At 38.8% G+C, this 26870-nt stretch overlaps 2 protein-coding genes across 2 annotated transcripts in view; both read left to right on the top strand.

The window, feature by feature from the left end:
- The first annotated feature begins 30 nt into the window (after nt 1–30).
- On the top strand, nt 31–20820 carry LOC133981632 (uncharacterized). Its single transcript, XM_062420422.1, is given in 22 exon segments — nt 31–79; nt 457–624; nt 1449–1553; nt 1648–1806; nt 2617–2864; nt 2982–4773; nt 6111–6284; nt 6467–6640; nt 7094–7299; nt 7559–7880; nt 11088–11225; nt 11596–11715; nt 12093–12212; nt 13396–13449; nt 13507–13631; nt 13760–14025; nt 14119–15662; nt 17670–17843; nt 18307–18480; nt 19127–19300; nt 19969–20142; nt 20517–20820. Coding segments are annotated over 21 exon segments (6684 nt in total). The 5' UTR covers nt 31–79; nt 457–487.
- Nucleotides 10653–26870, top strand: part of LOC133981640 (NACHT, LRR and PYD domains-containing protein 12-like) — a gene marked incomplete at its 3' end in the record, with an annotated part of 40803 nt that continues 24585 nt past the window's right edge. Inside the window, exons 1-4 of the mRNA XM_062420442.1 lie at nt 10653–10679; nt 24443–24610; nt 25187–25198; nt 26155–26259. Of these exons, the coding sequence (XP_062276426.1) occupies nt 24474–24610; nt 25187–25198; nt 26155–26259 (254 nt within the window). The remainder of the gene's footprint in view (nt 10680–24442; nt 24611–25186; nt 25199–26154; nt 26260–26870) is intronic.

Here is a 26870-nt window from a genome sequence, read left to right on the forward strand (position 1 = left end):
GCAGTAAAGGTGAAAGTCCATTCAGACACCATTTTACAGTCAGTAGAGCAGAAGGACGAAAACATCAAGTCTGAGGCAGGTGAGTGTTAATATCAGGGCTGCAAATAGTGATTACTGTCATTATTGATCAATCTGATGATTTTGTTTCAGGTTAATCATTTAGTTGATTAAACTGTGTCAGAAAAATATGAAATCACAGAGTTTGACATCTTCAAAAGTTTCCTGCCTTTCTTTCCCTGGTTTTGCGTACTCGCAGTGATTTAACGTGACTCACTGCTACGACACAGATGTTTATCTAAAGACTGTTTGTTGAATTAAAACCAGAGTCAAAGTTTATCTTTGTGATGACTAGAAAACACACATGGATGTAGTTAAAGTCATGTAAACTAATAAGAAGCTATTACGTTGAGAGGCAGGATTGGATTTATTATACTGTGTATGTGTGTGTGTCTGCAGTGTTACTGGTTTACCTCTCAGACTCCAGAAGATGAAGGAAGAGGAGGAAGAGGAGGAAGAGGAGGACGGAGCAGAGTCTCTAATATCTAGCTGTCTGTCTATGAAGAGTGATCGGTCTATAGAGCATCCTCTAGTCTTCAGTAATGAACCTGGACCCTCAGACATAAAGTAAGAGATGTTTCTACTGTAAACTGACCTGAAGATGATTCAGTCTTTTAATGTCATTTGATAATCTACATTACAGCAGAAATGAGTACACACTCTCTTAAACATCACACATTCAGTGATATCTCTTTCCAGGAAAACCTCCAGTATTTGTTTTTTTCTAATATGATGTAGTGTTCTTTTCCATCAGTTACAGATTATATATATTCAGTACTAGACAGGATTTTCTTGTTAAAATGATAAAAGGTTATGTTGCTATCTTTAATAGATATGGATACTTAGCATAGTAATTTGTTGGTCTCTGAGTTTTTAAAACAACCAGCTCGTAGTATAGTCATAAAACTCTGATGCTGCAGTGTGTTTTCACAGACAAGGCCCAGTGAGTTGTTTCTGACTTTATATCTGCTGAAAGTGGTGATTATGCTACCGTTAAAGGTGCAGTTCTGAAAGCGTATGAATTAGTTGCTGATGCATTTAGGCAGAGAAGAAAGGACATAAGCAAACGTGTCGAATATGTGCAGGATATTTTGGCCCATTCCACTCAGTGGTGTTCTGCCTATGGGGTGGACAATTATGAGGATCACTATGACTTAATCGTGTTGGAAAAATGTTGGACATTTGATGCCAAGCAGGGTCAGTGCAGTACTTAAAAGTAAGGCAGGACATACTAAGTACTAGAATATTACATTTTGTTGGATTTAATGTGAGTGTGTACTCATTTATACCCATATTTATGTGAGTAAATAAACCTATATAAAAAACTCTATTCAGACATCAACTCTTTACAAGAACTAATGATATGTGTCCAATATTTGTTGTTTCCACAGACAGAGAGCAGAGTCTGTAATATCCAGCTGTCTGTCTATGAAGAGTGACCTGTCTAAAGAGCATCCTCTAGTCTTCAGTAATGAACCTGGACCCTCAGAACAAAAGTAAGAGATGTTTCTAGTCATGTAAATAAATAAGAAGCTACTAAGTTGAGAGGCATGACTTGGTTTATTATACTGTGTATGTGTGTGTCTCCAGTGTTACTGGTTTACCTCTCAGACACCAGAAGATGAAGGAAGAGGAGGAAGGGGAGGATGGAGCAGAGTCTCTAATATCTAGCTGTCTGTCTATGAAGAGTGATCGGTCTATAGAGCATCCTCTAGTCTTCAGTAATGAACCTGGACCCTCAGACACAAAGTAAGAGACTGTTTCTACTGTAAACTGACCTGAAGATGATTGATAGATGATTTCATTAAGGCTGTAGTATAGATAAAAACACACACAGACACACAGTGGAAAGAAATAATGAAGTAGCTTCCATTCAGCTGTAATCTACAACAGATCTTCATGTTCATGTTAACCACAGACAGATACAGGGCTGGTATTGCTGTTTGATTTTCCAGTAAATAAATGTAAAGTAGCAGCAGGTAACCCAGGGTGATATTTACTAACAAGTCAAACTGTGTCTGTCCTTATTTACTAAAGGACTGCAGCAGCAGGTACAATGGAAGAAAATGGAGTGTTTGGTCTCATGTAATACAGACTGTGTCTTAACGTGTTCCTGTTCAAAGACACTAAATATGGGAGGAGATCATGTAAATGTATAGAAACAGCCTGCTGCAGCTTATCACTGCAGACTGACCACTGCAGCAGAGGAAACTGAGTCTGACATTTAACATTTGGGAAAAGTAAAAGCAGAGCTCTCTGTTCAGCAGCACAATTATTAAACAATTATTATTGTACAATAAAGAGACAGCATACACACAGTTACATCAGCTCATCTCAACAAGTAAATAGCATACTTAATCTATTATAGTTTCTGAAGGAACAAAGAAATCATCTGTGATCGGTTAAACATATCAGTTTATATGATTTTATCCAATAGAAAATGACCAAAGAGCAGAACATATATTTAAATATACACATCTTACACAACTCATCCCCAAAGTCAGGATCTCAAGTCATAAATTATGTCATTTGTCATAAAGAATGTGTTCATGTCCACAGAGAGAGGAAGAGGAAGAGGAGGGGTGTTTCTGTGGAAGAGCAGCTGTCCAGCTGTTCTTTGTGTCAGGACGTCTTGAAGGATCCAGTCTCTACCAGCAGTGGATACTGGTTCTGGAGACTCCTCTGGTACATCACCTCATACTGGGACCAGTCTGCTTCATCAGGAGACTCCTCCTGTCCCCAGTGTGCAGAAAGATCCAGAACCAGACCTGGACTGCAGACAGACAGTCAGACCAGCACTGTACAAAGTAAGACTGAAGATCTGTCAGCTGATGTCATCATCTCTGAAAACAGGACAGGGATCTACCTCCTCTATCCTACTGAACATTAACAGTCAGACATATTTATTTTTTCTTCTCTTTCAGCAGGAAGTGGTCTGCAGGAGGTTTTAGATGAACATCAGATCAGTCTGTGCAGCCGATGTAAATGTGTCACTGAAGGAATTGATGAAGCAGGAAAGGAAATCCTCCTCAACAGCATCTACACTCAGGTCTACATCACGGAGGGACTGAGTGAAGAGGTTAATACCCAACATGAGGTGAGGCAGTTTGAAACAGCTTCCAAGATGAAGACCCTTCATGACACTCCAATCAAGTGTCACGACATCTTTAAAGCCTTACCTGACCCACAGAAATGCATCAGAGTCGTTCTGATGAATGGCGTTGCTGGCGTTGGAAAAACCTTCTCAGTGCAGAAGTTCACTCTGGACTGGGCACAGGGCTCCGAAAACCAAGATATCATTCTGCTGATTCTGCTTTCATTCAGGGAGCTGAACCTGATCAAAGATAAGCAGTACAGTCTGCTCATGCTCATCCATGTTTTCCATCCAACATTACAGAAGCTCACTGCAGAGAAGCTCGCTGTCTTTAAAGTTTTGTTCATCTTTGACGGCCTGGATGAAAGCAGACTTTCACTGGATTTCAACAACAGTGAGGTTGTGTCTGATGTCACACAGAAGTCATCAGTTAGCGTGCTGTTGACAAACCTCATCAAGGGGAAGCTGCTTCCTTCAGCTCTCATCTGGATAACTTCCCGACCTGCAGCAGCCAATCAGATCCCTCCTTCATGTGTGGACAGGGTAACAGAAGTACGGGGCTTCACTGACGCCCAGAAGGAGGAGTACTTCAGGAGGAGATTCAGTGATGAAGAGCAGTCCAGCACAATCATCTCACACATCAAGACATCCAGGAGCCTCCACATCATGTGTCACATCCCAGTCTTCTGCTGGATCACTGCTACAGTTCTGGACCACATGTTGACTTCAGACCAGAGAGGAGAGCTGCCCAAGACCCTGACTGACATGTACTCTTACTTCCTGCTGGTTCAGACAAAGAGGAAGAGGAACAAGTATGATGAGGGAAATAAGACCAGTCCACAGGAGCTGACGGAGGCTGACAGGAAACTTCTTCTGAAGCTGGGGAGGCTGGCGTTTGAACAACTGGAGAAAGGAAACATCATGTTCTACCAAGGAGACCTGGAGCAGTGTGGTCTTGATGTCACAGAGGCCTCTGTGTTATCAGGAGTTTGTACAGAGATCTTCAAAAGAGAGAGTGTGCTCTTCAAGAAAACAGTCTACAGCTTTGTTCATCTGAGCGTTCAGGAGTTTCTGGCTGCAGTCTACATGTACCACTGTTACACCAACAGGAACACAGAGGTACTGAAGGACTTCCTGGGAGAAGACAACAGTAAGTCATCTCTGGATGACTTCCTGGATGGAGCCATGGAGAAATCTCTTAAAAGTTACAATGGTCACCTGGACCTGTTTGTTCGGTTCCTTCATGGCCTCTCTCTGGAGTCCAACCGGAGTCTCTTAGGAGGCCTGTTGGGTCAGACAAACAACAGCCCAAAAACCATCCAGAGAGTCATCAACAACCTGAAGGAGATGAACATGTCCGATATCTCTCCTGACAGAAGCATCAACATCTTCCACTGTCTGACAGAGATGAACGACCGGTCAGTACATCAGGAGATCCAAGAGTTCTTGAAGTCAGAGAACAGATCAGAGAAGGAACTCTCTGTGATCCACTGCTCAGCTCTGGCCTACATGTTGCAGATGTCAGAGGAGGTTCTGGATAAGTTGGACCTGGGGAACTACAACACATCAGAGCAGGGAAAACACAGACTGATCCCAGCTGTAAGGAACTGCAGAAAGGCTCGGTAAGTCCAGATGTGATTATCAACATTATAAAGCTGCTTTCTCATCTGAAGCATCAGTATTACAGTAAAGATACACACATGAATACTATATAAAAGTGTTAAACATGTTACACATACTTGTTGCAAAAGTTATACATAAGTAATGTTACACTGCAAGGAGAACCTGCAAGCACATTAACATGTGTCAAGATATCCTTATCACAAGTCAAACAGACATTTCTATTCACATTAACGTGTTTTTTTTGTGATTAGATATCTTGACACATAACAATGTGACTAGATTATTATCTCACTGGACATTTTGATTTACAGTAGAAATCTTTCATTGTCCAGCACCTATCTCATTGAGGGTTTGTAGATGACAGCTCTGACTTATAATGCTTCACTTCAAATGTTCTTCACATGTTATAAATGCTATGAGAGCAAGAAAAACGTAATTTTGTTGTTGTGTTGTGGTGAACTGCCACATTTAATGTTGTGCACGCACAAAGGAAGAGGTCAGACTGTCCTGTCCTGTAGTCTAGCCTGCCTATCCCTGGCAATGTGTTGTACAAGTCAGCTTCATCTGTCTTCCGTTTGCCGACCCGGCTGACTATTGCTAAATTACAAATCCTACTATGGCTACGCCAAGACCCACCCTACTCTGCCTCTGATTGGCTAGTACTCTTTGCCTTCGTCACTTAGGTTTAGGAATGAGGATTCCTTTGGTTAGGGTTAGGGCAACATTATCAGGGAAAGCCAATCACAGGCAGAGTAGGGCGGGTCTTGGCATGGCCATAGTAGGATTCGTAAATTTGATTCCTGGGAGCTAAGTGGATGCAATGGAGAGTCAGCTGGAGGTAGAGTGAGACAGTCCTAGATCATGCAACAAGGATCCTGAGGCTGAAAATCCCTGCACATCAGGTATGTTGTGAAGAGCAGAGCAGGTGGATCCAAAAGCAGGAGACTGCATTAAATAGGAAGCTGAATAAATCTTTATTGTGGTCTGAGTACAGGCAGAGCAAAACTGAACTGAACAAAACCACAAAGGATCCAACAAGACTGGAAACCACTTAAATCCAAACAAACCTTACGAGGGGAGGAGGTGCCGGTGCAAGTGACTTATATTTTTTTTATGTACGTACAGTTTTGTATTCAGTGTGTTGCTCAAAGACACTTGGACCTGTGGACAGAAGGAGCTCAAGTTTCAAACCATCAACCTTGTGATTAATGACCGACCAGCTCTGCCAACAGAGAGAACTGAGCTGGTCGTCACATCTAATTATGTTTACTTATTAAAATGCCTAAAATCTCTATTTAATATTAAAGTGTGTATTATATATTATCTGTCATCACAGACTTGTTCGGTGTGGACTCTCAGAGACACACTGTGAAGTTGTGGCCTCAGCTCTGAAGTCCAACCCCTCCCATCTCAGAGTGCTGGACCTGAGTAGAAACAACCTGCAGGATTCAGGAGTGAAGCGTCTGTCTGCTGGACTGGAGAGTCCAAACTGTAAACTGGAGACTCTGAGGTCAGTTCACTGACTGTCTGTTACTATTGTTGATCTTAACGTTTAACAGATTAACCTAATTTATGTATATACATAACTTAAATCCTTTGTTACTGTGCAGTTTACTCTGTAGTCATAAAAGATGAACGCATCTGATTGGATTATAAATAGATTTTTATCTGCATCTTTTATTCTTTATTCAGATTGGAGAACTGCAGTTTGTCAGAGAACAACTGTGCTTCTCTGGTCTCAGCCCTGAAGTCCAACCCCTCCCATCTCAGAGAGCTGGATCTGAGCTGGAACAAGCTGCAGAATTCAGGATTGAAGCTGCTGTGTGATTTTCTGGAGTGTCCAGAGTGCAGACTGGAGACTCTGAGGTCAGACACCATTTCTAACTACTAATTAAGACTTCAGTAAAAAATTAGTAATCAAGATAATAAATATAAATAATAAAATATAGTAAAAGCAAGGTAAATAAAATAAATACAACTGTGAAATACAACACAAAATAGACTAGTAAAATAGTACAATGTTGATAGAATAAAAATAATGATGATACATTCAATCAATATATATAATAACGCCATTACAATGATAAAACAAGACATTAAGCCAGACTAAACAGATAGTTTTTAGTTGATGTTTAAAATTCTTTATATGTTTAGCTCCTCTCAGATCCTCTGAAGGCTGTTCAGCAGCTTCTAAACCTTTCAATTCAATTCAAGTTTATTTGTCATTTACATGTCACATCTCAACAGATTATGAATAACTGAATGATTTCAAACTGAAGCTTTGTCTTCTAAACTGACATCTTTTATTCTTTATTTCAGATTGTATTGCTGCAGTTTGTCAGAGATCAGCTTAGCTTCTGTAGTCTCAGCTCTGAAGTCCAACCCCTCCCATCTCAGAGAGCTGAATCTGAGTGGAAACAACTTGCAGGATTCAGGATTGAAGCTGCTGTGTGGTTTTCTGGAGAGTCCAGATTGTCAACTGGAGACTCTGAGGTCAGACACCATTTCTAACATCTGTGCTGATTAATATGATGTGACAGTTGAACATGACTGCAGACATGAAGTTAATATTATTATTTGTGATCTTTGTCTGTGAAAAGTGCTTTGTAAATACATTTATTATTTTATTAAAGTATTTTAGTTCACTGACTGTATCTGAGCAAAGTTGAGTTGCATATTTTAAACCTTCATATAAAAAGATCAAATCTACACTGGATAATTCACTGTGAACCTCTGAAACCATGCTTCGTCTTTTGTATTTGACAGTTTTTAACCCGCATCCTGCTGGGTTCAGCTGTTTGGAGTTTCCATTTTCTAAACTTCTACATTTAAACCTTCTTCAGATCTGTACAGGTTATGAAACACTGAATGCTTTTAAACAGAAACTTTGTCTTCTATACTGACTTTTATAAAAAAAAATGTCTTTATTCAGATTGTATCGCTGCAGTTTATCAAGGATCAGCTGTGCTTCTCTGGCCTCAGCTCTGAGGTCCAACCCCTCCCATCTGAGAGAACTGAATCTGACTGGAAACAAGCTGAAGGATTCAGACGTGAAGCAGCTGTCTGATCTTAAGGAGAGTCCACGCTGTAGACTGGAGACTTTGAGGTCAGTACAGAGTTGGAGTCAGTCTGTGCTGGTTTCAGAAGTTTAGTATTAAACACAGTCAGTATCAAAGCAAAGATCCAGTATTTCCTGGTGAACCTCCAACCTTCTCAGTGCTGCTTTCCTCAGTGAAGCTGTGAGAGGAGAATGGTTTCAGGATTGGACAGAAAGACAGAGAGAGAGAACGGTCAGCCAATCAGATGAGCCAGAAGCTTGTTGTGATCACGTGTTTGAGTTGATGTGAAGATGACTGTTGTTGTTGTGTTCATGTCTGCAGGAAATAAAGCTGGTTTACAGCTGACATCCTTACAAGATGTATAGAGACAGTAGTCCTCATCATCAATCTGTCACACCATCAAATCTGATCTCAAAGTGTTTGTTCTCCCATTTCAACACTAAACTATTGATCAGTTCATCTTTGTCAGAGCTCTAAGATCAGTCTGACTGCAGCCTGCAAATCATTGGCTCTGATTTCACTGAAGCATCATTACGTTTAGTAACCATGTGTTTTTTATACAGACCAGAACCTCTGCTGAAGTCCAAGAATCACAGCAACTGTTTAGCTGAGAGCTCTGACTGATTGTCATGTGATGATTTAACAGCAGGAAACATCTTCAAATCCCACAGAGACTCTGTAGCTTTAAACTTTGATAAGAGTTGACATGTATCAGCAGTCAATCCATCAGTAAACTGATGAGTGAATGTCTCTGTTTCTGCAGTAATGATGTGTTCAGCACTTTATTTACTCTCTGTACTTGAGTGAAATCAGACTTGATAGAAAAAAAAACTGACAGCTGATGAAGTGATTCTCTATAAACACTGATTCATGACCTCTGTTGTTTTTTCTTCTCTGATCAGCTGGAAGGGTTGGTGATCTCTGTCAGAGTGTGAGTGAACATCCAGGAATGTTGAGAGAGGATCAGCTGGATCCTGATGATCCATCTGGACCGGAGTCTGGATCTGGATTTTGTCATCTTCACTTAAGTCTCTCAACTGACTACAAACTGAACAGATATCTCTGGATTTTGCAGAAGTCGGCACTTTACATATATTTACTATATCTGTTTTTTTAATCTCTATCTGCATCAAACAGCTCATGTAGAACCTGGGCCCATATTTATCAAGCGTCTCAGAATCACACTGAGAGTTAACTCCATTTCTATCATAACTTCACTGCTTACCTGTTTGTTTAGGATTGATTTTAAATATTTGATTGATCACTTTTAAAGGCTCCACGTTACATTTCAGAGAGTCTCAGTGTGTAAATATTAAAGGTATCCAGCTTTTATTTGCAAAATGATAATGTCAAGATTAATCATTTATATCTCATAACCATATTTAACAAATAATTTGCATCAGTGTGTAAGTAAACACTGGTCAGCCAATCAGGAAGCATTAACAATAATTACATAATTTAAACTTGTAGGTGAGGTCATGTGATCCAGCCCTCTCCAATCATATCCTTTCCATCTTGTTTTCTACATTAGTGCAGCATCTTGCATGTATTGTACAACACTGCACACAGTGATAATGATGCAAACGGACTGTGGAACCAACTTGATTAAAAACATGAAATGTATCTTCTCCACTGTCCAACTCATCTCCAGCTGAACCTCCTGTTGACTTATGTGTCCTTACAGCTCTTTGAAATATATCTGTGCCATCAGCAGTTTAAACACATGAACCATTCAATAAATAAAACCACCATTTGTTTTTCTCTAACTTCACACTGAGTGGAGGGAAATTAATTAGTGTTGATTATCAGCACGGATAAATATGGACCCTGGTCTTTGCTGTTTGATAAGTCTTTATCTTCCTTTAAATCACTTCTTCAAACTCATTTTTATTCACTGATATACCAGTTATTTAGTTTTATATTCTGTACATCTGAAGGTTTGAATCTTCTTTGTGTTTTCTGCTTTATTTTCTTGCTGTATGTTTGTTAGTTTTGTGTAAAGCGTTGTGTAACGTTGGTTTGAGAAGTTTTATACTCGTCTGAAGGGAGGCTGGTGGGATGGTGGTGATGCTAAACAAATACCAACTTCTAATAAACATGTGGAAATAAAGCGTTTTTATCCTGTGTGGAGCTTCAGCTTCTAACATCTATTTTTATTGTAGTTATTGTTTTGTCTTTGTGTATAAATGACTCATATTTGATTGAATCTGTGTTCTTTGTTTTGGATTTCTGTAAGATTTGTTTGTCTAACCACTGGACCACCAGGAAACACCATCTGAGTTTATGTACCGCTTTACTTTAAAGCTCCATTATTCTTATCATTTATTATTAATTTCTTTAAAGTTTCAGAAAATATTTATCGATTTCCATTTCCACCTGATTTCGTAAGTATTCATCAGTCATTTATTATTGGAAACTTTATTGTCATATATGTTGAATTGTATGTTTGTCAGGGCTGCTGTGAACTGACTGAAAGACTTTAGCTTCTGCTAGCTCAGCAACAGGAATTCATTCATTAGAAGTGTCTTTATTTGACCTGTAAAGTAGTGATAAAGTATTTGGCTCTTTGTAGGAAATGTATTCACTTTCTTTATTCTTTAACTTTATTGCTGAAATCAAAATACAAACAAGGAAACAGCACCACCGAGTGACGATAGAAGAAAACAGCAGTCCATACAGACTGAACACACACGACAAGGAGAAATAATAGCACAGTGAGTTCTTCCAGTAAGGAAGAAGAAGGGTGGGGCAGGCAGGTAGGCAGTAAAGGTGAAAGTCCATTCATACACCATTTTAAAAAACAAAGCAGCAAAAAATAGAGGAGGAAAACAGCAAGTCTGAGGCAGGTGAGTGTTAATATCAGGGCTGCAAATAATGATTACTATCATTTTTGATCAATCTGATGATTTTTTAAAAGATGAATTGTTTAGTTGATGGAACTCTGCCTGAAAAATATGAAATCACAGAGTTTGATGTCTTTAAAAGTAGTTTCCTGTTTTTCTTTTCCTGGTGTCTGAGTCCTCACAGCAATGTAACGTGACTGCTGCGCTTTATAACGAGATAAGTCACAGTTAAGATGCACACAGATGTTTATCTGAAGTCTTTTTTGTTGGATTTAAACCACAATCAAAGTTTATCTTTGTGATGACTAGAAAACACACAAGTCATGTAAACTAATAGGAATCTCCTAAGTTGAGAGGCATATGTGTGTGTGTGTGTGTGTGACTGCAGTGTTTACTTTGTTTACCTCTCAGACTCCAGAAGATGAAGGAAGAGGAGGAAGAGGAGGACGGAGCAGAGTCTCTAATATCCAGCTGTCTGTCTATGAAGAGTGACCGGTCCAAAGGCGGTGTTCCAGACTTCAGTAATGAACCTGGACCCTTAGACACAAAGTAAGAGACTGTTTACTATGCATCATTGCATAAATCAAACTATCAGACCACATATAAAGAAAATCTCTGAATGTAATTTTTTTTCTTCCTTATGCTGTTGTGGGTTTATGGTATTTGTGTTTGTGAACATCCAATGAAGGAACAGGGTGGTAGTTTTGTCCTTGTGTGTGTGGTTTGACACAAAAATATATTCTGACTAGAGTAACAGCAAACTATCTAAAATGCCAGGGGAGAGACCTGGCTGGCACCCCAAACAAGCAAAAAATAAAAATAGCTCAAACTGTCACCAAGCTAATATGACATGTTACCTGTGTTTATATCTGCTCTTTACAAGAAGCAATGATGTGTGTCAAAAATGTGTTCTTTCCAGATGTCAGGACCACAGACAGAGAGCAGAGTCTTTAATATCCAGCTGTGTGTCTATGAAGAGTGACCGGTCTAAAGGTGGTGTTCCAGACTTCAGTAATGAACCTGGACCCTCAGACACAAAGTAAGAGACTGTTTACTATGCATCATTGCATAAATCAAGCTATCAGACCACATATAAAGAAAATCTCTGAATATAATTTTTTTTCTTCCTTATGCTGTTGTGGGTTTATGGTATTTGTGTTTGTGAACATCCAATGAAGGAAAAGGGTGGTAACGGTAAAAATGTTGTCCTTGTGTGTTTGGTTTGACACAAAAATATATTGTGACTAGAGTAACAGCAGACTATCTAAAATGCCAGGGGAGAGACCTGGCTGGCACCCCAAACAACCAAAAGAAAAAAAGCTCAAACTGTCACAGTGCTAATATGACATGTTACATGTGTTTATATCTGCTTTTTACAAGAAGTAATGATGTGTGTCAAAAATGTGTTCTTTCCAGATGTCAGGACCACAGACAGAGAGCAGAATCTTTAATATCCAGCTGTGTGTCTATGAAGAGTGACCGGTCTAAAGGTGGTGTTCCAGACTTCAGTAATGAACCTGGACCCTCAGACACAAAGTAAGAGACTGTTTACTATGCATCATTGCATACATCAAGCTATCAGGCCACTTATAAAGAAAACCTCTGAATATATATTTTTTCTTCCTTACAGTATGAGGTTTATGGTATTTGTGTTTGTATACATCCAATGAAGGAACAGGGTGGTAGTTTTGTCCTTGTGTGTGTGGTTTGACACAAAATATATTGTGACTAGAGTAACAGCAAACTATCTAAAATGCCAGGGGAGAAACCTGGCTGGCACCCCAAACAACCAAAAGAAAAAAAGCTCAAACTGTCACAGTGCTAATATGACATGTTACATGTGTTTATATCTGCTTTTTACAAGAAGTAATGATGTGTGTCAAAAATGTGTTCTTTCCAGATGTCAGGACCACAGACAGAGAGCAGAGTCTTTAATATCCAGCTGTGTGTCTATGAAGAGTGACCGGTCTAAAGGTGGTGTTCCAGACTTCAGTAATGAACCTGGACCCTCAGACACAAAGTAAGAGACTGTTTACTATGCATCATTGCATAAATCAAGCTATCAGACCACATATATGTGCAGAGGTCTAATAAAAGCTGTGTAGAAAATGTCACCATTACAAAACACATCCATGTATTCTCAAACAATCAGCCATGGATGACCAAAGAGGTCTGACTCCTGCTAAATGCCCGTAACATGGCTTTCCAGTTCAGGAACACTGAACATCAATATGCATATAGAGCCAACAGGTCAGCAGATGACGCCATCTCCACTGCCTTCCACACTGTACTGTGAGATCTAGAACAACGAGGAGCATATGTACGGCTACTGTTTGTAGACTACAGTTCTGCTGTCAACATAATCATCGCCAGCAGACTGGTTTCCAAACTGGAAAAGTGAAAGATGACATTTACAAAACAAATGTTTGAAGCTAGTATTATAAATCCTGCTTCGTTTACATCCATGTTTACTAGCTTTCAGTCTTCTTCTCTGCCTTTGCTGACACATTGTTGTGTCTGTATAATTATTTTTAAACTCTAGTAATTGTAATGTACTGTATATCATTTTATTTCAAATTGAATGTGTTGAATCTCCGAACCTGAAGAATAAAAACTGTCTAAATACTGACAGTCTGGACTGTTTATGTGGGGAAAGTGTGAGCTGTCGGTTGGCCTTCACTAATGTCATGTGTCATAAAGAATGTGTTCATGTCCACAGAGAGAGGAAGAGGAGGGATGTTTCTGTGGAGGAGCAGCTGTCCTGCTGTTCTTTGTGTCAGGACGTCTTGAAGGATCCAGTCTCTACGAGCTGTGGATACTGGTTCTGCAGACAGTGCATCACCTCATACTGGGACCAGTCTGCTTCATCAGGAGACTCCTATTGTCCCCAGTGTGGAAAAAGATCCAGAACCAGACCTGGACTGCAGACAGACATTCAGACCAGCACTGTACAAAGTAAGACTGAAGATCTGTCAGCTGATGTCATCATCTCTGAAAACAGGACAGGAATCTACCTCCTCTATCCTACTGAACATAGTCAGATATATTTCTTTTTAATTCTACTTTTTTTTCTTGTCTTTCAGCAGAAAGTGGTCTGCAGGAGATTTTAGATGAACATCAGATCAGTCTGAGCAGCACATGTGAATGTGTGACTCAAGGAACTGATGAAGCAGGAAGTGAAATCCTCCTCAACAGCATCTTCACTGAGGTCTACATCACAGAGGGACAGAGTGAAGAGGTTAATACACAACATGAAGTGAGGCAGCTTGAAACAGCTTCCAAGATGAAGACCCTTCATGACACTCCAATCAAGTGTCATGACATCTTTAAAGCCTTACCTGATCAGCAGGTAATTGAAGAGGTTAATACCAAACTTGAGGTGAGGCAGCTTGAAACAGCTTCCAAGATGAAGACCCTCCATGACACTCCAATCAAGTGTCAGGACATCTGTGAAGTCTTAAAACGCATCAGAGTCGTTCTGATGAACGGAGTTGCTGGCGTTGGAAAAACCTTCTCAGTGCAGAAGTTCACTCTGGACTGGGCACAGCGCTCCGAAAACCAAGATATCAGTCTGCTGATTCTGCTTTCGTTCAGGGTGCTGAACCTGATCAAAGATAAGAAGTACAGTCTGCTCATGCTGATCCATGTTTTCTATCCAACACTACAGAAGCTCACAGCAGAGAAGCTTGCTGTCTGTAAAGTTTTGTTCATCTTTGATGGACTGGATGAAAACAGACTTTCACTGGATTTCAACAACAGGGAAGTCGTGACTGATGTCACACAGAAGTCATCAGTCAGCGTGCTGTTGACAAACCTCATCAAGGGGAAGCTGCTTCCCTCGGCTCTCGTCTGGATAACTTCCCGACCTGCAGCAGCCAATCAGATCCCTCCTTCATGTGTGGACAGGGTAACAGAAGTACGAGGCTTCACTGACGCCCAGAAGGAGGAGTACTTCAGGAGAAGATTCAGTGATGAAGAGCAGTCCAGCAGAATCATCTCACACATCAAGACATCCAGGAGCCTCCACATCATGTGTCACATCCCAGTCTTCTGCTGGATCACTGCTACAGTTCTGGACCACATGTTGACTACAGACCAGAGAAGAGAGCTGCCCAAGACCCTGACTGACATGTACTTACACTTCCTGCTGGTCCAGACAAAGAGGAAGAGGAACAAGTATGATGAGGGACATGAGACGAGTCCACAAGAGCTGACGGAGGCTGACAGGAAACTTCTTATGAAGTTGGGGAGGCTGGCGTTTGAACAACTGGAGAAAGGAAACATCATGTTCTACCAAGAAGACCTGGAGCAGTGTGGTCTTGATGTCACAGAGGCCTCTGTGTTATCAGGAGTTTGTACAGAGATCTTCAAAAGAGAGAGTGTGCTCTTCCAGAAAACAGTCTACAGCTTTGTTCATCTGAGCATTCAGGAGTTTCTGGCTGCAGTCTACATGTACCACTGTTACACCAACGAGAAGACAGAGGCACTGAAGGACTTCCTGGGAAAATACTACAAATACTCATCTCTGAATGACTTCCTGAAGAGAGCAATGGATAAATCACTCAAAAGTAAAAATGGCCACCTGGACCTGTTTGTCCGCTTCCTTCATGGCCTCTCTCTGGAGTCCAACCAGAGTTTCTTAGGAGGCCTGCTGGGTCAGACAGACAACAGTCCAGAAATCATCCAAAGAGTCATCGACAACCTGAAGGAAATGAACAGTGAGCGTATCCCTCCTGACAGAAGCATCAACATCTTCCACTGTCTGATGGAGATGAATGACCGCTCAGTACATCAGCAGATCCAAGAGTGCCTGAATTCAGAAAACAGATCATGGATGGCACTCTCTGCTATCCAGTGCTCAGCTCTGGCCTACATGCTGCAGATGTCAGAGGAAGTTCTGGATGAGTTGGACCTGGAGAAGTACAACACATCAAAAGAGGGCCAACGCAGACTGATTCCTGCTGTAAGGAACTGCAGAAAGGCTCGGTAAGTCCAGATGTGATTATCATCATTATAAAGCTGCTTTCTCATCTGAAGCATCAGTATTACAGTAAAGATACACACATGCACACTATAAAGTGTTAAACATGTGTTACACCTGCTTGTTGCCAAAGTTATACATGAATAGTGTTTCACTTCAAGGAGAACAGTCAAAAAAACATTTCTATTCACATTAATGTTTTTATTTTCCTGGTGATGAGGATATCTTGACACATACTGTAGGAATGTGATTATATGATTATGTCAATGGACATTTTGATATAGAGTATATATCCTTCACTTCCCTCCTGTGTGTATTTGCCTTCATTTTATTGTTGGTGTGTTTATAGCTCACATTAGTAAACACAGTTATTCTGTTTATTTGTAATGATTGATAGATTTGACCGTTTATTGTTCGCCTTCTAGTATTCTTCCTTTGGGTGATGGAACTTTAATACAAATCCAGCAAAAGATCTTTAGGTTTCAAGTTTTAGTTGTATCATTTCATCACAACAGACAACAGTACAGTGCCTGCTGTACTTTTATATAATGTGTCGATTTGTCAGTGTCTCTTAATAGTTGGTGTTTAGGGAGATGGGCGGGAAGCTCAGCTGAGGGTAATGACCTGATTGCAGTGATAGCAGGGCAGATGGGAGTGGTGTAGTGCAGAGCTGCTTAAAGTCCATCTACTGTTGAACCCTAACAACATACAGACATCACTACTGTGGTGACAGAAGATGCTCATAAACACTGAAGGAGGAAAATGACATGAGCAAAAGGACTGGATAACATAAATGTAACACACAAATGACGGCGGATAAATACAAGCTAAGAGAGTGAATTCTACATGAAGAGTAACTAAGCCAACACTAAACAAGCCACTCCATAAGCAGCACTGTATATGACTAGAAAAGTCACATAAAGCAGAAAGGAAGAAAGTTGTGGAGAGTGAGTCCTTAGAACTTAGTAGAGCCAGACTCACTCAGAGCTGAGAGGAACATACATAGAGCCAGTCACAAAGTCACATTTGATGGAAGATAGATTTACTTTATTTCCTCTTGCCTTAAAACATAGACGCTACTGGCGTCAATTATTCCTACAGATTGTGAGATATTGTCATCATAACATTGATAATTAGATAATGAAATACAAACAGAATATCAATGAATGCAGATGTAAATAATGAATAAGTTTGTGTTTATTTCATGCCGAAATATTTCACCTTTTCTTTTGTCATTTTGGAGGACATCAATACATCACTGTGCTTGCAGTGCTAACTGTACACCCTTATTCATTTTTGAACAGTACATCACATTTAAACCCCAGCATCAAAAGACACTAAAGAGCTGTTAACAGCTGCAGACTGACAGCTGACATCACTTCAGATGATGCCTGAAGGGAAAAAAACCTCCAAAAACATGTTTCCTGGATTCTACTTCTCTCACATATTTTCCTGCATCTCTCCCGTGTATCTTAGGTGGGAGGGATTAAGACTCAAGAATACGACTCAAGCGAGCAAATCAAGGAGACATTTAAGACAAATAAGAAGCAATCACTGTGGACTAATTCAACTGAATTTTCTTTCCCTTTGTCTGCAAGATGAAACCAAAACAGAGACTTCCATTAAAAAGTCTGCAGTACAGCAACAGAGAGAGTGAGGAGAGTTAATGAATAATTTAGCTTTGATTTGAAGGAGAAATCACAACATGACATGTTTACATTACTTTCATTTAGCAGACGCTTTTGTCCAAAGAGACTGACATTTTTTTTTACATATACGTACAGTTTTGTATTCAGTATGTTGCTCAAAGACACTTGGACATGTGGACAGAAGGAGCTCAAGTTTCAAACCATCAACCTTGTGATAAGTGGCCAACCAGCTCTGCCAACAGAGAGAACTGAGTTTGTTTAGTGATCATAATGCCTAAAATCTATATTTAATATTAAAGTGTGTATAATCTTATCTTTCTATCTATATATATATTTATCTATATATATCATCTGTCATCACAGACTTGTTAAATGGGGCCTCTCAGATGCTCACTGTGAAGTTGTGGCCTCAGCTCTGAAGTCCAACCCCTCCCATCTCAGAGAGCTGGACCTGAGTGACAACAAACTGCAGGATTCAGCAGTGAAGCATCTGTCTGCTGGACTGGAGAGTCCAAATTGTAAACTGGAGAGTCTGATGTCAGTTCACTGACTGTCTGTTACTATTGTTGATCTTAATGTTTAACAGCTGAAACTAATTTATGTACATACGTAACTTACATCCATGAAGTTCATTTTTATTTACATATTTCCATTTTTTTGTTTCTGTAATTATAAAAAAAAATATTATTGAAACTGTAGAAAATGTCCACTGTTTGTTGTTAAAGTAAATTAATGTTTCAATACAGGCGTTTAAAGTATTTTTATGACTCAGTGTTGGCATGAATATGTGTCTGAATGTTGTGGTGACATTTGGATGATGTCTGTAGAAGGCTGACATGATAATCCATAATAACAGAAAGACAAAGTCACTCTGCTAATTTTAGATAAAACTTCAATGATCAGGATAAAATACTATTAATCTACTATTTATTAAAAAACCTGAATACATCTGATTAGATTATAAATGGATTTTAATCTACATCATTTATTCTTTATTCAGATTGAATTTCTGCAGTTTGTCAGAGATCAGCTGTGCTTCTCTGGCCTCAGCTCTGAAGTCCAACCCCTCCCACCTGAGAGAGCTGGTTCTGTGTGGAAACAAGTTGCAGGATTCAGGATTGAAGCTTCTGTCTGATGGACTGGAGAGTCCAGATTGTCGACTGGAGACTCTGGGGTCAGTTCACTGACTGTCTGTTACTATTGTTGATCTTAATGTTTAACAGCTGAAACTAATTTATATACAAACATAACTTACACCCATGGAGTACATTTTTATTTCCATATTTTCATTGTGTTATTGTACAAAGTTTAGTATGTAGTTATAAAAGATGATTCTTAATGAAACTGTAGAAAATATTCACTGTTAATTGTTAAAGTCAATTCATATTAAGAATTGTTGGTAAAGAGTCACATCTGTATACAGAAAGTCCTCTTAACTAATATCTGTTTAAAACTGATGAAGTTTACTTGATGAAAGATAAATATTTCTTTTTTATATTCTTTAATGAATAATGTCTGATCAGTGATATTGATCCTTAAGAGAGAGCACACACACACACACACACACACACACACACACACACACACACACACACACACACACACACACACATACACACACACAGATCAATGCAGGTGTTTGAAGTATTTTTATGACTCAGTGTTGACAGATAATAACAGAAAGACAAAGTCCCTCTGCTCATTTTAGATAAAACTTCAATGATCAGGATAAAATACTGTTGAACTACACATTTAAAACCTGAACACATCTGATTAGATTATAAATGGATTTTAATCTACATCATTTATTCTTTATTCAGATTGAATTTCTGCAGTTTGTCAGAGATGAGCTGTGCGTCTCTGGCCTCAGTTCTGAAGTCCAACCCCTCCCATCTGAGAGAGCTAAACCTGGGTCGAAACAAGTTGCAGGATTCAGGATTGAAGCTTCTGTCTGCTGGACTGGAGAGTCCAGACTGTCGACTGGAGACTCTGAAGTCAGTTCACTGACTGTCTGTTACTATTGTTGATCTTAATGTTTCACAGCTGAAATTAATTCATTGACATACATAACTTATATCCATGAAGTTATTTTTTTTCTTCCATATTTTCATTGTGTTATTGCACAATGTTTATTCTGTAGTTATAAAAGATTATTCTTAATGAAACTGTAGAAAATGTTCACTGTTAATTGTTTAAGTCAATTCATGTTTATAATTTTTGGTAAAGAGTTACATCTGTAAACAGAAGATCATCTTAACTAATATCTGTTTAAAACTGATCAAGTTTACTTGATGAAGGAGAAATATTTCTTTATTGTATTCTTTAATGAATAATATCTGATCATTGATATTGATACTTAAGAATGCATGCACAAGCAAACACACACACACACACACACAGACACGCACACACACACACACACACACACACACACACACACACACACACACACACACACACACACATGTGGATGATGTCTGATGTCTGTAGAAAACTGACATGATGACGATCCACAAAAACAGAAAGACAAAGTCACTCTGCTCATTTCAGGTAAACCTTTAATGATCAGGATAAAATACTGTTAATCTACACATTTAAAACCTGAACACATCTGATTAGATTATAAATGGAATTTAATATACATCTTTTATTCTTTATTTAGATTATTTGGCTGCAGTTTGTCAGAGATCAGCTGTGCTTCTCTGGTCTCAGCTCTGAAAACCAACCCCTCCCATCTGAGACATCTGGATCTGAGCTCGAACAAGCTGCAGGATTCAGGATTGAAGCAGCTGTGTGATTTTCTGGAGAGTCCACACTGTAGACTGGATACTCTGAGGTCAGACACATTTCCTACTTCTGTGCTGTGATTAATATGATGTGACAGTTCTGGTGACAAAAGTGGATTTAGAGACTAATGAATGACAACATAATTAAAAAGGTAAAACAAAGCTTAATTGACTAAGACAACAATAAAAATGAGTAGTTAAGATAATACAATATAATAATAAAAGATAATGAAGGAATAAAAAAAAATAGATAATACAATACTGAACAAAATAGATTAGTGAACTAGTAAAATGCTTATAAAACAAAATAGAATAAAATGAATAATGATGATAAATAAAATCAGAATGAATAATACAATCATAAAATGATAAAACATAACATAAAGCCAGACTAAACATAAACATCTCTTTATTCTTTATTCAGATTGTTTGGCTGCAGTTTGTCAGAGATCAGCTGTGCTTTTCTGGCCTCAGCTCTGAAGTCCAACCCCTCCCATCTGAGAGAACTGAATCTGGATGACAACAACCTGGAAGATTCAGACGTGAAGCAGCTGTCTGATCTTAAGAAGAGTCCAGACTGCAGACTGGATACTCTGAGGTCAGTAGAGAGTTGGAGTCAGTCTGTGCTGGTTTCAACAGGCTTCAGGATTGGACAGAAAGACAGAGAGAGAGAACAGTCAGCCAATCAGATGAGCCACAAGCTTGTTGTGATCATGTGTTTGAGTTGATGTGAAGACGACTGTTGTTGTTGTGTTGATGTTTGCAGGAAATAAAGCTGGATTACAGCTGACAGCCTTACAAGATGTATAGAGACAGTGATCATCATCATCAAACTGTCACACCATCAAATCTGATCTCAAAGTGTTTGTTCTCTCATTTCAACACTAAACAATTGATCAGTTCATCTTTGTCAGAGCTCTAAGATCAGTCTGACTGTAGACTGCAAATCACTGGCTCTGATTTCACACAAGCATCATTACGTTTAGTAACCATGTGGTATTTATACAGACCAGAACCTCTGCTGAAGTCCAAGAATCACAGCAACTGCTTATCTGAGAGCTCTGACTGATTGTCATGTGATGCTTTAACAGCAGGAAACATCTTCAAATCCCACAGAGACTCTGTAGCTTTAAACTTTGATAAGAGTTGACATGTATCAGCAGTAAATCCATTAGTAAACTGATGAGTGAATGTCTCTGTTTCTGCAGTAATGATGTGTTCATGACTCTCAGCACTTTTTTCCCCCTGTGTACTTCAGTGAAATCTGCAGAGGAAACACACTTGATAGTAAAAGTGTGTGCAGGTGTGTGAGCTTGGAGCTCAGTGTTTTCACTCCAACACGTTAACATGAGAGCTGAAAGGAAGCAAGCTACGCTGCACAGCTGTTCCACTTCTGGTCTGAACAGGACTGGATGTGCTGCATCACTGACTGACAGCTGATGAAGTTAGTCTCACTAAACACTAATTTATCACCTCTGTTGTTTCTTCTTCTCTCATCAGCTGGTAGTGATCTCTGTCACAGTGTGAGTGAACATCCAGGAATGTTGAGAGAGGATCAGCTGGATCCTGATGATCCATCTGGACGGGAGTCTGGATCTTTTTTTTTTTTTTTAAATCTCTATCTGCATCAAACAGCTCATGTAGAACATGGGCCCATATTTATCAAGCGTCTCAGAATCACACTGAGAGTTAACTCCATTTCTATCATCACTTCACTGCTTACCTGTTTGTTTAGGATTGATTTAAAGATTTGATTGGTCACTGTTAAAGGCTCCACGTTACATTTCAGAGCGTGTCAGTGTGTAAATATTAAAGGTGATTGCCTGATTGCTACTGCAGAGGGGAGGAGAGAGAGAGAGCTGTCAGTACAGAACATACAAATGACCCGAGTCATAACAGTATCCAGCTTTTATTTGCAAAATGATGATGTCAAGGTGAATCATTTATATCTCATAATGATATGCAACAAGTCATTTGCATCAGTCTGTAAGTAAACACTGGACAGCCAATCAGGTGGCTTTAACAATAACTATCAGTGTTTCCCATTAATTTTATAGCACAAATTAGACTATGTCGGACCGCCACAGTCTCACAGTGAGCTGAACGTGTCTGTACACTCTCCAAAACATTATGTTGTTTTAGGGATAGGGTACATTGAGTTTTATAAACATATTGACGTATTTTCAAATGAGATATAGGACGAGTCATTATCTGCTTTTGTGCTGATTATATTCTTAAATTACTGAATGAAGTTGTGACAACTTTCCAACGTCTCTGTCGCACACAGAGGGTTCAGCTCCGCCCCGCTGAGACAGAGGAGAGGAGCAGCTAACGTTAGCATCTGCTATAGTTTGCTGTCACTTGAGCTAGAGAGTGAATGAAGAGAGGGAGCGCTGACAGTAAGAAAGCCATTGAATCAGATCAATAAAACGTTATTTTCTGATTGTTTCACAGCGGTTACGTTCAACAGCACAAATAAACTTCCCCACACACCTCCACTCAACCCTGCAGCTCAACCTCAAACCTCTGAATCTGAAACACCTGTGTGCTGTTTAAAACCAAGCAGCAACTTTATGCTACTTTGCTTGGTTCAGTTTTAAAAAGTCTTAATGAGAGATCCTCTTTGTTTCCATCTGTACAATAAATCAACTCTAATCAAACATTACAGTTATCTGTTTCAGTTATTCATCCTCATATGGCCCCAGGTTGCAGTTTGTGATCAAATCCACTAGATGGCGTCCTTGGCTCTCACTTATTCTCTACAAACCAATAGCATTGGTATAGTGTTCATTTCAGCTGTTGAATACACTTCAAACACTACATGGTGGTACCCTCCCTTACAATAAAAACTATCTCCACTTAGAAACACCATTAGCTGTTCTTTCAAATGATGTACCAGCCAACGACTGAATAAATCAAGAAACACAAAGTAATCATCCATTTGCTTTTATTTATGTATAATTTCAATAATGTGATAAAGTCGAATCACAGATGTCTGTCTTATTCATGAAGTGCTCTTCAGAAAGAATGAACAAACCTGTCATTTAAACAGTTTGAATTTGGCAGGCAGACATTTAAGTGGGTGGAAGTGCTTCTACTGTACGTTGTTTTCTTTTTTAAAGCTTTATTTTTATTATGGTTTTCAGGTTTTTTCAACAATAAAAAAAACCAACCAACCAAAAAAAAAAGAAAAAGAAAATAGACAGAATATAAGTGAACAGACAGGTTGACATAGGCCATACATTAGTGCAAAATGGAGTGATCATTCACACAGACAATTAGTTACACCTCAAAGAATATGAAGTCCACCTTTCCCAGTACTTTGTATATTGCTCAGCCTGTAGTCTTAAGGAGAAGGTCAGTTTTTCCATGCATTGTACGTTGTTTCTGATTATTTAACACTCTTGAAGGCAGGTATTAAGATAAAGAAGATTACATTATATATACATTGTGTTGTAGCAGAAAGGGGTAATGTGATACATAAAAGAAAACCTTCACAGAAAAAAGTTCAGGAAAATTTCACAAGAATCTGAAAAAACAATGTATACGCTGTAAGGTCAATATGCATGTATTTCATTAAATGCTATTGAATCTATATGTAGAAAATTAAAGGGTTATTCCACCCCACGATAGAGTTAAAGAAAAAAATGTTTCCTTAAGGTAAACAAATTCTTCAGGGTTTGACGGGGTTTGTGCTAATATTGATAGAAAATCTGCAGACAGTGATTAAAGTCATGGAGAGGACTGTTCTTGTTGACCTAAACTGAAATATCATCATTAACTTTCCAGTGTAGGACTTTATGAATGTTGAATGTCTAATAATAAAACTTGTTTAGTTTTTTAGTTTTGAATTAGCACACACAATTAAACATACACGTGACTTCCAGTAAAGAAGGGTGGAGCAGACAGGTAAGCAGTAAAGGTGAAAGTCCATTCAGATGCCATTCTACAGTCAGCAGATCAGAAGGAGGAAAACAACAGGTCTGAGGCAGGTGAGTGTTAATATCAGGGCTGCAAATAATGATAATTGATCAATCTGCTGATTATTTTTCAGGTTAATCATTTAGTTGATTAAACTGTGTCAGAAAAATATGAAATCACAGAGTTTGAGGTCTTCAGAAGTAGTTTTCTGCTTTTCTTTCCCTGGTTTCCGCGTCTTCACAGCAATGTAACATGACTCACTGCTACGACACAGATGTTTATCTGAATTCTGTTTGTTGGATTTAAACCAGAGTCAAAGTTTATCTTTGTGATTACTAGAAAACACAAATGGTTGTAGTTAAAGTCATGTAAACTAATAAGAAGTTGAGAGGCAGGATTGGATTTATTATACTGTGTGTGTGTCTGCAGTGTTACTGGTTTACCTCTCAGACTCCAGAAGATGAAGAAAGAGGAGGAAGAGGAGGAAGAGGAGGACGGAGCAGAGTCTCAAATATCCAGCTGTCTGTCTATGAAGAGTGACCGGTCTAAAGGTGGTAATCCACATTTCAGTAATGAACCTGGACCCTCTGACAAAAAGTAAGAGAATGTCTCTACTGTAAACTGACCTGAAGATGGTTCAGTTTAATGTCATTTGATAATCTATATTATTAACACTATTTTTATACAATTCTGTGTTTTTTTGTTGTTTGAGCATAAACTGCATTTATTATGATGAATAGTAGTAATAAGACTTCAAGTTCAAGTTCTTTATTGGTCACGTACACAAAGCGCACAATACAATGTGCTGTGGAATGCACTTTAGACCCTGATAGATCAGTTTATAGATGGTAAGATTAAAGAATAAAAAGATTAAAAAATGTAATAAAGATATTGACACAATTCAGAGATCAACCACATGATTGTCTTATGATTAGAGTTGAAGGTGCAATGACTCATTTATTGTTGTTCAGTATTGTGACTGCATGGGGAAGAAAGCTTCTCCTCAGTCTCTCTGTTCAGTCAGTTTTTGGCATTTTAACACCACATACGTCAGACTTTATTTTTAAAAGTCTTTATATAAATATATCCAGACCCTGTGACATGTTTCATGTTACATCTGATCTTTACAAGAACTAATGATATGTGTCAAACATTTGTTGTTTCCACAGACAGAGAGCAGAGTCTGTAATATCCAGCTGTGTGTCTATGAAGAGTGACCGGTCTAAAGGTGGTAATCCACATTTCAGTAATGAACCTGGACCCTCAGACACAAAGTAAGAGAATGTTTCTACTGTAAACTGACCTGAAGATGATTCAGTTTAATGTCATTTGATAATCTACATTATTAACACTATTCATATATAATTCTGTGTTTTTTTTAGCATTGACTGCATTCATTATGATGAACAGGGTTAATAAGGGTTCAAGTTCTTTATTGGTCATGTCAGTGTACAATACAACGTGTAGTGAAATGCACTTTACACCCTCATAGATCAGTTTATAGCTGGTCATATTAAAGAATAAAAAGAAAAAAAGGTTATAAAGAATAGTGACAGTTCAGAGATCAACCACATGATTGTCTTATGTTTAGAGTTGAAGGTGAAGTGAATGACTCATTTATTGCTGTTCAGTATTGTAACTGTATCTGTTCATGTCTTTAGGCTGCAGAGGTTTCCTCCTGACCTCAGCAGCCTGAACTTATGGTTCTGGGGGTGTGTGAAGTCCTTCTTTATTTATTTGGCTTTATTTCTGCAGTGTGTGCTGTAGATGTCATGCAGGATGGTTTAGGGAGGTCCTGACCTGAAGATGATTCAGTGAGACGCTTTCATAAAGGTTGTAGTGTAGATATGAAGGAAACACAGTGGAAAGAAATAATGAAGTAGCTTCCATTCAGCTGTAATCTACAACAGATCTTCATGTTCATGTTAACCAGAGACAGAGACAGGGCTGGTATTGGTATTTGAATTTCCAGTCAATAAATGTAAAGTAACAGCAGTTAACCCAGGGTGATATTTACTAAAAACTTACTGACAAGTCAAACTGTGTCTGTCCTATATATCCAGACCCTGTGACATGTTTCATGTTACATCTGATCTTTACAAGAACTAATGATATGTGTCAAACATTTGGTGTTTCCACAGACAAAGAGCAGAGTCTGTAATATCCAGCTGTCCGTCTATGAAGAGTGACCGGTCTAAAGGTGGTAATCCACATTTCAGTAATGAACCTGGACCCTCAGACACAAAGTAAGAGAATGTTTCTTCTGTAAACTGACCTGAAGATGATTCAGTTTAATGTCATTTGATAATCTACATTATTAACACTATTTGTATATAATTCAGTGTTTTTTGTAGCATTGACTGCATTCATTATGATGAACAGGGTTAATAAGGGTTCAAGTTCTTTATTGGTCATGTCAGCGTACAATACAACGTGTAGTGAAATGTACTTTACACCCTCATAGATCAGTTTATAGCTGGTTATTAAAGAAAAAAAAGAAGAATAAAAAGGGTAATAAAGAATAGTGACAGTTCAGAGATCAACCACATGATTGTCTTATATTTAGAGTTGAAGGTGCAGTGACTCATTTATTGCTGTTCAGTATTGTGACTGTATCTGTTCATGTCTTTAGGCTGCAGAGGTTTCCTCCTGACCTCAGCAGCCTGAACTTATGGTTCTGGGGGTGTGTGAAGTCCTTCTTTATTTATTTGGCTTTATTTCTGCAGTGTGTGCTGTAGATGTCGTGCAGGATGGGTAGGGTGGTCCTGACCTGAAGATGATTCAGTGAGACGGTTTCATTAAGGTTGTAGTGTAGATATGAAGGAAACACAGTGGAAAGAAATAATGAAGTAGCTTC

This window comes from Scomber scombrus, chromosome 6 (assembly GCF_963691925.1).
Source record: "Scomber scombrus chromosome 6, fScoSco1.1, whole genome shotgun sequence".
Classification (NCBI taxonomy): domain Eukaryota; kingdom Metazoa; phylum Chordata; class Actinopteri; order Scombriformes; family Scombridae; genus Scomber; species Scomber scombrus.